The 13,757-nt window shown below is 53.6% G+C and overlaps 1 protein-coding gene across 14 annotated transcripts in view; it reads left to right on the top strand.

The window, feature by feature from the left end:
* Window positions 1-112: 112 nt before the first annotated feature.
* The window catches only part of ASTN1 (astrotactin 1), a 63,210-nt gene continuing 49,565 nt past the window's right edge, over window positions 113-13,757 (top strand). For 2 of the 14 annotated variants that reach the window (XR_010474226.1, XR_002411683.2), the window contains exon 1: window positions 1,467-2,532. Coding sequence is in view for 10 of the 14 variants with exons in the window: in XM_021285724.2 (XP_021141399.2) it covers window positions 1,917-2,532 (616 nt within the window). In the remaining 4 variants the exon portion in view is untranslated. Of the gene's footprint in view, window positions 337-1,466; window positions 2,533-11,359; window positions 11,518-12,401; window positions 12,448-13,757 lie in introns of those variants that run through there. The other 12 variants (XM_021285724.2, XM_021285716.2, XM_021285722.2 and 9 more) reach the window with 10 other exon arrangements.

The raw sequence follows: 13,757 nt of genomic DNA, 5'->3' as shown, positions 1-13,757 counted from the left end.
TATATGCAGAGTCGCCAGCCAATAAAAGGCGCCGCCGGCCTCCCAGCACCTTTCCATTGGTGGCGGCGCGCTGGGCACGGGGCGGGGCGGAGCGGGCACGCGTGGAGCGGCGCGGGGGTCGGTCCGGGCTCTGTGGGGATCCCGAGCCCCCCCGGCCGCTCCCCTCCCTTCTTCCCGGCCCCTGAGCCCGCCTGTGCCCCAAGGGCCCAGCGGGTCGCCCCGCGGTGGTAGCGCAAGGGAGGGGTCGCTGCTTCGAGGCCCCGGGAGCGCGCTGGCACCGGCTTCACCCGGACTTCAGAGGAACCCTGGTTGCACCAAGTTGCACCATCAATGCCGGTAAATTATTAACGAGTTTTGGGATTTGTGGGGTGTTACCGGAGATGGGCAGGAGGATGCCATTGGTGACACCAGATTTACAGTTGTCTGTTTTATTTATCTGAGTGGATTGTTCACACCTCCTACCAAGTCCCTGGTTTGCCCCTCTTTTGCTCCTCTATGTGCGGTGTTGGGCGCTACAGGGGCACTGCTTTGTGGGATGCACCCTGTTTCCAAGTAGGGGCAGAAAGGACCTTCTTGGCGACCCTGTCTAAATAATACAATTATACTTTTTTTTCTTTCTTTTTTTTTTTTTTTTATTGGTGGGGGGAACCCTTTTTTTTTTTTTTAACAAGTTTGAGCAGCAAAAGGGCCTGGCAGATGCTCTCCAAAGGGATTTGCCTGGGTCCCTGGAAGGAGAGCCATGCCCTATCCTACAAAACACCACTGCTGATTTTTCCTGATTTTTCTTCATTTTTTCAATTGTTCCTGCCGGCAGACGGCCGGTGCCAGTGGGAGATGATGCTGCTGGAACACCCTCCCAACTCACTGACTTCTGAAAACACCATCACTGTTATCTGTTTAGTGCTCAGATCTGGTTATTAATGAGACTGGTATCAGAAAAGGGTAATTTCTGGTGAGCATGGCTTTTCCTTCCCAAAGTGTAGTGGATAACTGGAAGAGTCATAATAAATCAGAAATAGGTCTGGGGAAAAGCACTTTGTAGCTCTTCCACTCGGTGTGTTTGGGATGCAGCGTTGCCTCCTTGTGATGTCCATGCTGGGGCATGTTAAGCTTCACAGCTGGCACCAGTGATGGAGAAATGCCTTCAGGAGGTGAGGGGAAGAGCTCAAAAAAAAAAAAAAAAAAGGCAAGATTTTGTTAAAGTAGCATCTATCTGCTGTGAGTGGTTTTGTTTGGAGGTGCCAGACAGGATGGAGCCGAGCTTTGTGCAAGGAGCCAGCATGGCGTCGGGGGTGGGGGGGTGGGAGCTGCGTTTTGAGGGTGGTGATGCCTCTGCACCCCTTTGCTGTAGATACTGCTTTGAGCTCACTTAAAGAGAGTGAAAATAAGAAGCATCTGCTGCAAAAAGAAACAGCAAGCTTGGGGTTGGCCCTTGGGCTCTTAATGATTTTTTTTTTTTCTCTTTCGTACATGGGGGCTTTGGAGGTCCATGACTTCTCCTGGGACTTTGGAGATCTGGGACTTCTGGGGCTTCAGAGGTCTGTGATTTCTTCTGGGACTTCGGAGGTCTGGGACTTCTGGGGTTTTAGAGGTCTGGGACTTTGGAGGTCTGTGATTTCTTCTGGGACTTTGAAGGTCTATGGCTTCTCATGGGGCTTTGGGGTGCATGACTCCTACTGAGATTTTGGAGGTCTGTGACTTCTAGGATTTTGAAGTTCTGGGACTTTGGAGGTCTGTGACTTGTCCTGGGGCTTTGGAAGTCCATGACTTCTGGTCTTTTGGAGGGGTGTGACTTCTACTGGGATTTCGGAGGTCTGACTTCTTCTGGGGCTTTGGGGGTCTATGACTTCTGCTGGGATTTTGGAGGTCTGTGATTTCTCCTAGGATTTTTGAAGCTCTGGGGCTATTGGAGGGCCATGACTTCTGCAGGGATTTTGCAGGTCCGTGATTTCTCCGTTGGGGGTGGGGGTGTGGGTACCTGTAAATTATTCCCAGTGCAGAAGGAGTGGGGGGCAGCCGGGTCGGACCTGGCAGCACCGGCACTGCTCCGCCGCCCTCCCGCTTTTCCGGGGAGGCGCGGGGCCCGAGCAGCCGTTCCGTTCCGTGCGGTTCCGTGCCGTTCCGTGCCGAGCCGCACGGGGAGGTGCTGGGCCCCGCGTCCCCGCCCCTCGCCGCCGCCCGCCCGGCCGGCGCTGGGAGCGCGGAGCGGGGGCTCCAAGATGGCTTTGGCCGGGCTGTGCGCTCTGCTCGCCGGCTGCTGCCTGGCAGCGGGTAGCGGCCCCGCCGAGGCGGCGGGGGAGGCGGCGGCCAAGGAGCTGGAGTGTAAACTGAAGAGCATCACGGTGTCGGCGCTGCCCTTCCTGCGGGAGAACGACCTCAGCATCATGCACGGCCCTTCGGCGGCCGAGCCCAAGCTGCTTTTCTCCGTGCGCAACGATTTCCCCGGCGAAATGGTGGTGGTGGATGATCTGGAGAATACGGAGCTGCCTTACTTCGTGCTGGGTGAGCCTCCCGGTGGGCCTGCGAGCAGCGGTGGGTTCCCCTCCCCTCCCGGCAATGGGCCCTGAGCATCCCGAGACGTGGGGCTCCTCCCTGCGGCACCGGCGTACGGGGACCCTGCAGCATCTTTGCCTGGTGCAGGTTCATCCTGCTGCAGGTTCACCCAGCTGCAGCATCTCTGCCCCGGTGACCATTCACCCAGCTGCAGTATCTCTGCCCTGCTGCTGGTTCACCCAGCTGCAGCATCTCTGTCCCGGCTGCAGCATCGGGGTGGATGCTGTGAAGATGCTGCAGGCCTGGGGTGCTCGGTGCATCCCCAGGTTGTCATCCATGGGGCTTGTCTCCATGTCGGTGCATGGCTTGTGCTGGCAGGAGGCCTGTGGTTTGTTTCCAGCATGGCTGGCTGGAGGTGAGGGTTGCTGCGTTGTCTGCCCCTGAGCAGGGTCACCTTTCCTGCAGCCTGGTGGAAAAATATTCCGGTGCCCAGCATTTCCCATCCTGCCGGTGTGTGCTGTTTCCAGTACTTCTGCCCCGAGGATTTTAGGCTTTGGCCTGCTCACATGGTCTGGGTGGTTCCTGCCAGCTCTAGCCAGGCCTCTGTGCGTTACCCACTGTGTGAAGTTCATCTGCCCAAATTTGATGGGCTTCATTTTTCATCCACCAAAAAAGCCACTGATATGCTTCTTTGTTTATGCTGGGATCAGAGCAAGACGTCTGGCACTTCCTTGCAGGGACCCGCCTTCCTCTGTACCACCTAAAACAAGTTGCTGAGATTTTTAATTTTCAGTGATATTGGTGCAGAATACCAGTTTCCTGCCACCACCCGCATGCAACCCCTCACCCTTGGCAAATGCCACCATTGCTTTCCTAGCAGCCCTGTGGGGGCTGTGCGCACCTCCTGCAAGCCTTGCCCACCAATCACTGCTCCGGCACCACCTTGGCTGCCCCGTGAAGTTTTTAAAATGCCATCTTTGTCTGGATGTTGTCTCAAAAATTACGCAGCAGTGTGTAACTTCATGTGTTATTGCCTCTCTGTGCAACCTTTGTGTGTGGGCAGAGTGTAACAGTGGCTTCACCTGTTTTTTCTGCTCAGTGCTTCATCACCTCTCTGGCCACTGGATTCTTCTGTGTGCAAAAAAACCCCTGGGTGCTGTGCTGGCTCGGTGCAGTGCTCACTGCTGCATGGGGATCCCCCTTCTCCCATGAGAAAAGCAAAGGTGGTGGTGGGGGGGGCTGTTGATGCCATGAGGGGGTGTGCAGGGACACCCAGGGACAGTTTGCTCGCGGCCATGTGGGCAAGGGGCAGCAGGATGTGCTGTGCTGCCCCCTGCTCCCTGGTCCAAGCCCTGTGCTGCGGGATGCTGCGGCGGAGGCCGGAGAGCGTTGCTGTGGCAACGGGGCGGCAGCACAGCGGATGCAGGGGATGTGTGGGCATGGTCGCCAGCCCCGCGCCGCCTTGACACCTCAAAGGCCACACGGGTGCTTGTCCCTTGCCCCGCTCAGACCCACTTCCAGGGAACCAGGCCCCAGTGTGGGGGAAAGGACCCACCTGCCCTGACAGTCCCCGCTGCACCCAGGGCTTGCACTGATGATGCCAGGCAGGGCTTTGCTTTCACCTCCTTCTGCTTACTGCCACCAGGATGCTGGAGCAGGGGGCTGGGCTGGCAGGACAGGGCACCTCGCTGTCCCCCTTGTCTGCCAGGGTTTGGGCTTGGGGACTCCTGAGAAGTGCCACGCTACAGCTCCCTCCCTGCTGTGAGAAAAGGGCTTCCTTTGAAGCTGGTTTGGCCACTTTGCCGTGTGTGGGTGTTATTGTTGTGCTGCTTTGCCACATGAGTGGTGGTATTATTATTATTATTATTATTATTATTAGCCTGGGCACTGCTTTTGCATGACAGAAGTGCATAAAGGTCTTGCAAAACCCAGACTTAATAACTCAGAGGCAGCATCCTCTGCAGCCAGAGAGCCCCCAGCCCAAGAAACCCCTGGGGACCTGGCCATGTTTGGTCAATTTGTGGAACTGGTGTTGGTGCCTATTTGAGTTTCCACAAGGCTTGTGTGTTGACGGAGGGTGCATTTGAGCATCCTTCCAGGAACCTGGCTCCATGTGGTGCTGATTGCACCGTCCCCAGCAAACCCCATTAACTGTGCCCACCTTGTTGCGTTTGAATGTAAAATAATGTGTCGGAGCGGTGGATAATTCCCACATCCACCTCTGAGCCATGGTGCTCCTGGCAGTGGCACCTTGACTCTGCCATGTGGGCTCTCAAGCAACTCCCTTGAGGTTGCTCCGTGCCTCAGTTTCCCTGTGAAAATGGCTGAAGTGTGTGGGGAGGTGTCTGTGACAGGCTGGGACTGTGGCAAGGGAAGAGGTGACGGGAGCAGCTGAGGATGGGTCAGGATCACGGAGCCCGAGGGTGGCTGGGTGTCACCCCCTCTGGTCCTGGCTGTCCCCCTCAAAACTCCTGTAAATAATTCAAGTGCTTTTCAAGCACGGCAAGCATCTGTAGAAAGCGGGGTGTGCAGTTACCCCTGACTTGGTGGCACCTCCCTGCCCTGGTGGCCGAGCTGGGCATCCCACTGATGGACACATCGATCCAGGTTCTTCCATCAGCTGGAGATGCTCTGGGGTCTTTGGATGGCACTTGCCAAAAATGGGGTACATGTTGACCTGGACACCCCAAAAACAGCTGATACTCCCCAGCCTTGATGAGATGCTCCAATAACACAATCAACTTAACAATGAGCGTGGAGCAACCCTTGCTGCTGGTGGGTGGTGTGACAGGGACTTTGGTGGACCCCCAAGATCTGCTGGAGTTTGTCTGTGCCAGTGGGGACTTTGTGGACCCCAGGGGGTGTCCTGCCCAACCTGGGGGTGGAAAAGTCGTGTGTGGGGACTGACATCTGTCCCCTTCATGCGGTTGCTTTCCTCCACTACAGAGGGCTCAGCCAGGGGATGTGCTTGCTTTGGCTTACCTCGATCCTCTGCCCTGCAGCTTTACCTTTATCTTTTTTTTATATTTTATCTTCACCCAAGAGGGCGAAGCATTGCTTACTCCTTGCTTTCCATGCACAATTTTTGGGTCTCACCCCTGCTCTTGCAGCCATCCTGCTGCCAGCAGCAGGTGTGTCGAGTGCGTTGGTGCTCAGCCCTCCCAAACCTGAGGACCCTGCAGCTGCTCCCATGTTCCTCCAGAAGCAGAAGGATAGTTTTGGGGTTTGTTACCCCAGTTTATGGCAAGAGAAGATACTTGGGCAGGGCTTTTAGCTGCTTTGTAGCTGTCTTTGCTAATGAAGGGAGCATGTTTTAATTGCACTGGCTGCCTCCTGTGCACGTGCTGCCCCGCTGCCTGCGTTTGCTCGCATCCCCACGTGCATCACCTTTCCTGCTCATACCCAGAAAATCCCACATGGTTTTAGATGCACGTCCTCAAAAGGATTCCAACACCACCCCCCTGTTTTGCTGTGAGGTTTTTTTTCCCACCTCCTGAATTTTTGGGAAGCCGCGAGGGTGTGGGAACAGGGATGGAGCTGCTCACTGGTGCATTTAAAATCACCCAGTTTCATCCTGCTTTAAATCAAGGAAATCTAGTTTTGAAATAGTAGCCTTTCATCTAATTTTGTGGTGTGTGGTGTTTTTTTTGCATTAGTTCTATTTTTTTCCTGAAGGGAGGCCGAGTCTCACTGGTCGCTGGCCATTAAGAAATGCTAATTTGCAGCTCAATATTCCCTTTCCGCCAACCTTCACACCCCCTTCTTCCTCGCTGCTTGGCTTGGCAGCATCCAGCTGCACTTGATATGTCATTAACTGGATTCACAATCCTGCAGGCTGCTAATTTTTGGAGCCTCATCCTTCTCAGGTTATAAACCAGCGAGCAGGGTCTTTATTAGCATCCTGGCTTCCTGAGGCCCCTTGGGTTCAGCGGAGATTTGCGATGCAATTAAAAAATGCACAAAAAAGACAGCATCTTTGACTCCTTCACCCAAGTAACGCACTAGATAGTTAAAAAGCAAAGTCTTGAAATGTGGTTTTGTGCATAAAATTAACTTAAGGAATGAGAAGGCAGAGCTGATGGGTCAAACCCATGTTTTCTGGGTGCTGGATAATTCAGGATCTTGAAATACTGGATGGTTTCTTGTGTCCTGTTATTTTTAAAAAATTTTTTACTTTTCTTTTTTTCCTTCCCCCTGAGTGTGGAGGAGCTGAAGGAGCTTTTTCTGCCTCACCAGTTTCCATCCCAGCTGCCATGCCCTGAAATGGGGGCAGCGCAGCCCCTCACCCCCCAACTTCTTCCGCTCCCCGTTGCCCTCACGGGAGCCTTGGCAGCAGAGGATGGGAGAAGGTTCTTAACTTCAATGACTTTAATAGATTATCATAAACTTGGGCCTTAATACAAGCTGTCATGATTTCAAATTATCTTACTTTTAAATTAAATAGATTCCTTTTTAAATACAAAATCAATTCTAATTTTTTAGAGGGGTGAGATTTTTCAAAGGCTCCGATGAGCTGGGCATATTTAACTGCTCTTGAATATCTCCCCGAAATATCTAATCAATTTTTTTTTTTTTGTTAAATCTCAGCTGAGCTCTTGGCTGTGCTGGGGGATGCTCTGGCTGTGACTCCCCTGGGTTAAGCACGGGGAGTCGTGGGGATGCGAGACGTCCCGCTGCGGGGATGCGGGATGCAGCTAATCGGGGTGACGGGCTGCCGGCACGCCTGCCCGCCCCGGCTCTTCTCGCAGGCTGTGCGGGGAGGTGGTGAGATGTGACACCCGTCAGCTCTCATCCTCATCCCATGGCTCCCCACCACTGTGAACTGCAGGAGGTGCTGTCCCCCGCCATGTCTGCCCTCGACCCCCGGCTCCTAAATGGCCCTGGAGAAGGAAAGCAGGGGCTGCAGGGTTGTGTTAACTATTTTTTTTTTTTTTTTTTTTTTTAATTTCATGGCAAGTGAGGAGAGCATCCCATTGGGTTTTGGTTGGGGATTGCGTAGCCCTGCTCCTCTCACTTGTGTCTGGGCGCTGGCTGTGGGTCCCAAAGTTGGTGGCAGCTCTTTGGTCCCAGCTCTCTGTGGTGAGAAAAGGGGTTTTGGGGTGTCACAGTGCTGGTCCCCGGCTCAACTTCATCACCAAGGGAAGCGAGGGCACCCCAGGGTCACCATTGGAGTTCTCCTTCCCTGTCACATGTCCCCATCCTGTGGGACCAGCACATGGCAGGGGGCTGCAGCGTGGCTGCTCCCACCGCCAGACCCACAGCATCGCTCCAGTGTGAACCTTGCACCTGGAAATAGGTGTAATGGCAAAATAATGGAGCAAATATTAAGAAATTCTTAAGTACCTAGAGAATAACCAAGTTAAATTATACCAGAGGAGCTCAATTGCCTTGCCTAGATTGATTGAATTACTAAATGAGCCTGACTAATGGAATGGAGTGGATATATCGGACTTTTACTCAAGATCCTGAAATAATTTCTTTAATAAGATTGTGAGCCATTAATTGAACTTGGCTTTGATCCTGGACACTGTCGCATGCTCTGAGACCAGCGCTGTGATCTATACTCCCTTGTGCCTGGCTGAGGGGGTGGCCACTGGCATCTCCTCAATGGGTGGCCTGGAGGGCAGCCAAGGGGTTTGCTGCTGGGGGGGTCCCAGCCCACCCAGGACTTGTGATGGGGAAAGGACCCCAAAACACCTCATCTTGGCAAAACCCTTCCTGGCAATGGGATGCGCTTAATTCCCTTCTGATGCCGGTGGCTGATGGCCTGGCTGCATTCCCAACCCCGGTTCCCATTCACCGTGTGGGGTGAATTTGAGATGGAGGCTTCGGGGTTGATATCTCCTGCAAATCCAGGGGTGCCACCTGCTTTCTGTGCCCTCCTGGAGGGGTTGGCGATGTTGGTGGGACATTGTCCAGAGCTGGCGAGGTGGTGGGAGGTCCTTCCCTCCCCACTGCTTGCCTTCTCCTTTTTTCTTCATTAAAGGTCCCATCACCAAGGCCTCGGTGCTGCTGCACCTCGTTCCCCCTCTGATACTTTGGTGCTTGTTTTTCACGCTGGAGGTGTCCCGTTGGGCGTTGGCAGCAGGGACCAGGGTGCCCCAAGGGTTGTCACCAAGGCCTGGGGGCTTGCGGAGCTTCCAGCAAAGGAGAGAGGGACCTGCCGAGTGGATGGGACCTGCCCTGGAGCACCTGGTGGGACAGGACAAGCTCATCTAATAGGGTTTGGGTGCAAACTGCTGGTGGGACACTGTTCCTACTGTTGCTCTTGGCCATGCAATGTAAAACTGGCCTCTCCACATCCCTTTTTCAGCTGAAGGATGGGGTGAGGTGACCTGGAGCACTGAACATGTCCCCGTGCCTGGTCACACACCCTCCTCCAGGTGATGGAGGCCAACACCAGCCTCAGCCATGAGCAGGGTCAGCCCTTGAAAAACAGTGGAAAATGCCGCAGGAAAGTGGCAGCATCCCTGAGAGGAGCATGGCTGTCCCCATCAGAGGTCCCCCGTGCCCAAACTGGGGGTGAGTGGAGCTCAGGGTGCTCATCCCCAAACTTACGGGTGCTTTGTCCCTCTGCCATACCTATCGGTGACCCACCATCTTGCTGGGAGCAGAGGTTTCGGTGGCACGGCGGATGTAGAGGGCCTCTTGCGTGTTTTTTCCTAACCAAGAAAAAAAAAGAATAAGAAATAGGGATTTTGTCTCTGGGAACCCGTTGCCACAGCAACCGCGCATCCAGCTGGCTCCAGCGGCAGCAGGGCTGGGAGGGACCTCACTGACCCAGAAAGGAGCTGGGGCCTCTTGGCCTCTCACCCATGAGTGTCGGGGTCTGGCAGGGGTCTGGGGGGCGGTGGGACCCCTGTTTTGGCTGGATGTACAGGGTGATGCTCCTGGCTCCTTCACATCACTCCCAGACTTCATTTCTCAGCCTGCATCCTGGCAGGGATGCTCAGGCTCGCTCACATTCCCACCCCAAGACCTGTTCTGGTTTTGGGGACCAGGCTGCCCACGTGGGCACTCTGCAAAGACCCTCGAAGTTTTGCAGGCATTTTTTACCCTCTGGAATTGGCAGCTACGCTCCTTTTTGATACTACAATCTCACCTCTGCACTTCTCTCCCCATGACAGTGGCATTTGCTCCTGGGCTGCATCCCATTTCCTACTTTTTATTTGTATTTTTATTTACATTTTATTTTAAAAGTTATTTTATTTGATTTTATTTTTTTTTAATTATTTTTTTAATTGTATTTTAGTTTAACCAGCTAAATGGAGGCTCTGAAATCATGGCCCTTTGAGTCTTGCTGCAGAGCTGTCCTTCAAATGTAGGCGGGCTTAAGGCAGCATCTGGATGGTGACAGCTCTGTCATTTAAGACTAGTTGTTCTTTTACTTGCAAATTGCTGGGCTCTGGCTTCTCTGCAGCCAGCCTGGCCGTGGCCAGCGGCTCACCCCAAGCAGCACTGCTCTGGAGGCTGTGGGATTTGTCTAGATCAGGGAAGATTTCTTGATTGGCAAGTTCTGGCTGCTCTGCTGTGGCTTAATATTGAGAAAGCACCCAGAGAACAGCATCCTCTGCTCCAGCATGTCATGTTGGTATTTCTGAGCCCATTTTGCTGCCCTGTGGCCAGGGGTTGCTCAGGATGGATGTTCACCTCATGCTGGGCAATCTGGGGTCTGTTTTGAGATGTGGTTTAAGCTGGCCCTGCACTTTGCTTTGCTGGGGGGGATCTCGTTTGCTGGTGATGGGCATGGACAGGGTCTGAGCCTGTCCCCTCTGTCCCCTCCACTGTGTCCCCTCTGCACAGCTGCTGGGGACCGGGCAGGGGCTTTGTCAGGCTGGACACAAGGAAGGAACTGTTGCCTCTGAGGGTGGTGAGAGCCTGTCCCAGGTTGCCCAGAGAGGTGGTGGATGCCCCATCCCTGGAGACATCCCAGGCCAGGCTGGACGGGGCTCTGAGCTGGTGAAGATGTCCCTGCTCATGGCAGGGGTGGCACTGGATGAGCTTTGAAGGTCTCTTCCAACCCAAACTGTTCTGTGATTCCGTGATTAGTTCACTATTTGCAATTGATCCTTGACGAACCCTCTAGCTGGTGGTGGCACAACAGTCACAGAAGTTTGGGGTTCACAGCCCCAGTGCAGGAAGAGACACAGTCTCTTTCCTGGCTGGCTCTGAGACATTTGAGTAATTAGGATGACTAATGAGTGTAGCAGAGCAAGCAGTTTTGGGGGATGCAGAGAGCTGGCTTTGCTCCCATGGGGAGCTGATCCAGCTGAAAACTAACCCGGAGGAGGAAAGAAGTTGGAGAAGGCAGCAGGAGATGTTGAGGAGGGCTTGCCTGTGCTCTTGCATGGACGTGTGGCTTCTGCTTGGCCCAGTAAGGGCTGCATTGTCTTGGGACTACTCTCCAAATCAGGTCTGTTGTCCAAGCAAAATCATCACCTGGCTGCCAGAGCCCATTGGAGTGGAGGTTTAGCTGACAGGCAGGGGAAACTGGGGACAGGCAGGACCTTGACCTTGTTTTTCAGTAGTGGTACCTCCTGTTTTTCTCTCCTGCACCCCTGCCCTCCTCCCCTGCCAAAAAACCCAGCCGCGATGTCACCGTCACAACACAGTGAGTGCCTGGGAAAGCAGATATTAGCAGCCCCGAAATATCCCAGGGACAGGCTCTTGTGTGATGGGAGACAGTTACTATGGAAACCTCCTTCAAATAAAAAAAAAAAGAAAATAAGAAAAAAAAAAAAAAAAAGGAAATTTAAAGCAGCCCTTGTAGCTCAGAGGAACTGTAGACCTTATTATGGGTTTTGGCAACTCCCCTTTTTTCTTTTATTTGTTCCAGCTAAAAGCTCCAGGAGACAAGGCAATTAATTTGAGCGTCCCAAGGGGAGAGGGAGAGGGAGAGGGAGGGCATGGTGCTGGGAACCCACTGCCGGGACCGGTGGGCTCCCGGTTCTCCCAGTACTGCTGCCCCGCAGCCAGCAAATGCCCTCCAGTAATGAGGTTTCTCCAGCACGGAGGAAGAAGCAGGTGTGTTTTTTTTGAAGAGGTGGCTTAAGGCTTAAAATCCCCTTCCTAGCTCCGTAGAGGGAGGGTTTGTGGGGGGTTTGGTGTGAACGAAGGGTTTGGAGCACTACAGGGGGGGGGAGGAGATAGGAAACTACTCCAGGGCACAGCTCAGTGTGGGGACACAGGTCGGTGTGACTTGTCTTTACATGTGTGGCATCAGGAGGTGAAGGAGAGATGCCTGGGAGAAGAGACATCGCACTCCCAAATTTTCTAGCCGGGGTCTACTTTGCAGCTGTGGCAACAGGGTCCCAGCGGGGTTAAGTCCAGCTCAGTGCAGACTTTAAATTGCTGCAGTGCTCTCAGCTTGTCTGCTCCCCTAATGATGTCCCCAGTGTCTGCAGCTGCTGGGAAATCTCCTGAAAATATCAGGTTTGGACTGGAGAGCCCATTGTACATTCCACTGCCATGGGCTGGCCCCCGGCTCCTTTGGGTACTGCTTTCCCAGTGGCAGTCCTGCTGATGCAGAGATGTTTTCCCATCCCAGAGCTGCATCTCCCCAATCTTTCTTCTAATGCTCAGCCAGAAATAGCTGGGGTCTGGCTTTCAACCCTTCAGGAAAGCTCTGCAGAGGAGTAGTGGTGGGACCCCACAACCATCACGTTGCTGTGGAGCTGCTGGATTTCTTGATGCCAAAAGGGACAAGCCAGGGAGTTTGTCTTTGCAGACAAAGGGGGGGGATTAGAAATGTCTCTGTTGGCCCATGAGCTGCAGGGGTCTTGTCCCAGCTCAGGCCAAGCACAGCTTTAGCCAGGTTGGGATGTGTCCAAGCATCCACAAGCAAGACGGTGCCTGAAACATCCTTCCAGGGAGAAATCAAACCAATTTTATGAGCTTTTCAGCGGGAGCTGCTCTCTTCCCAGATGTGCGGTGCTCCTGGACTGCTCAGACCTGGTGAGCGAGAGAAATAGTGAACCCCCATGGGTGGGTGGTGGACATGCCTGGGAGCTGGGATGGAGTTAGCCTCGGACCTGGGCTGCCTTCCACAGCTTTTTGTTATCACTTTTTCCCCCTTGCTTGTTTGTCAAGTACGGCATATCGCTGGTTAACTGCTGCTCCAAGCATCCCCCTGTGGTTCCCCCACACTGGCTGGCACAAGCTGGGGTGCAGGTGTGTCCCATGAGTACCAGGGCTGGGGGCTGAATGAGGGATGAAGAGGTTCCCGGAATGGACGCAATGCATATCTCCTCATGGGATAGCAGTGACATGGGCTGGATCTGGCCACCTCCTTGTAATTAAAGCTCAGTCCTGAGGAAGAAGGGCTTTTCGTGTGCCACGGGATGAAAAGTGTGTGTGAAGTGGAAAAGTGTTGGGATGCAGGAGGGAGGGAAGGAGAGGAAGGATCATGAGGTGGGAGGAGAGGTGTGATGGCATGGGTGATAAATAATTGGAGGGACCACAGGAGAGACAAGGGACATCAGGAGCAGTGATGGAGGGTGCTGGCAGAGCCTCTCTACACAGGTGTGAGCCCTGGTGATAAGGCAAAGGTGTGACCGTAAATGCAGGAGTTTGCAGTTATCTGGTGCTCAGAGTCTGGCAGGGCTTTTTGCTCTTGAGATACCAAAAGTGCAGCTCGCTCCTCGCCTTGATTTGATTTTGTTTGCTTACAGAAATGCTGCTTGTTTGCTAAAATGAGACACTGGTTGGTGCAGAAGGAGCAGGTGGCAGCAGCCCCTCACTCAGAAATCCCCTGGTCACGGAGGTTCTGCCCTGGCTGGGGCAACCCTAGGCACTTTGCTGGGCTGGAGCATCCTGGCTCCATCCCCTTTTTGGCAATCCCAGATTTCAGCAGCACTAGACTACGAAAATAAGTAGATTTTTATCCTTTTTTTTTTTTTTTTTTTTTTTTTTTTTTTTAATCTGAATGTGACGGAACTTTTTGCCCGTGTTTGTGACATTGGGGTTTCCTTTTCCCTGCCAAGGGCATGAGCCCTGCCTGAAAAGACAGGTACACACAAGCAGGGCCGTACCGACGTGTGATAATGTGAGAGCCGATGGGTGCTGAAACTGGAGAGCGACGTTACATAATTTGGACTGCAATGCAGAAGCACTTGCTTAATTTTTAATTATCCAATTGCTGCATGTATGTAACGCGCAACCAGGGAAGCAGGGTTGGCCCATGGGCACGTGCGAGGAGGACCTGGCTGGCAAAGGTGATGGGAATGCCTTCCCTCCTGTTCCTGTCCCTCTTGGCACAGTGGGAA

Source organism: Columba livia, chromosome 8 (assembly GCF_036013475.1).
Source record: "Columba livia isolate bColLiv1 breed racing homer chromosome 8, bColLiv1.pat.W.v2, whole genome shotgun sequence".
NCBI lineage: Eukaryota > Metazoa > Chordata > Aves > Columbiformes > Columbidae > Columba > Columba livia.
This window is presented reverse-complemented; position numbering and strand designations above follow the sequence as displayed.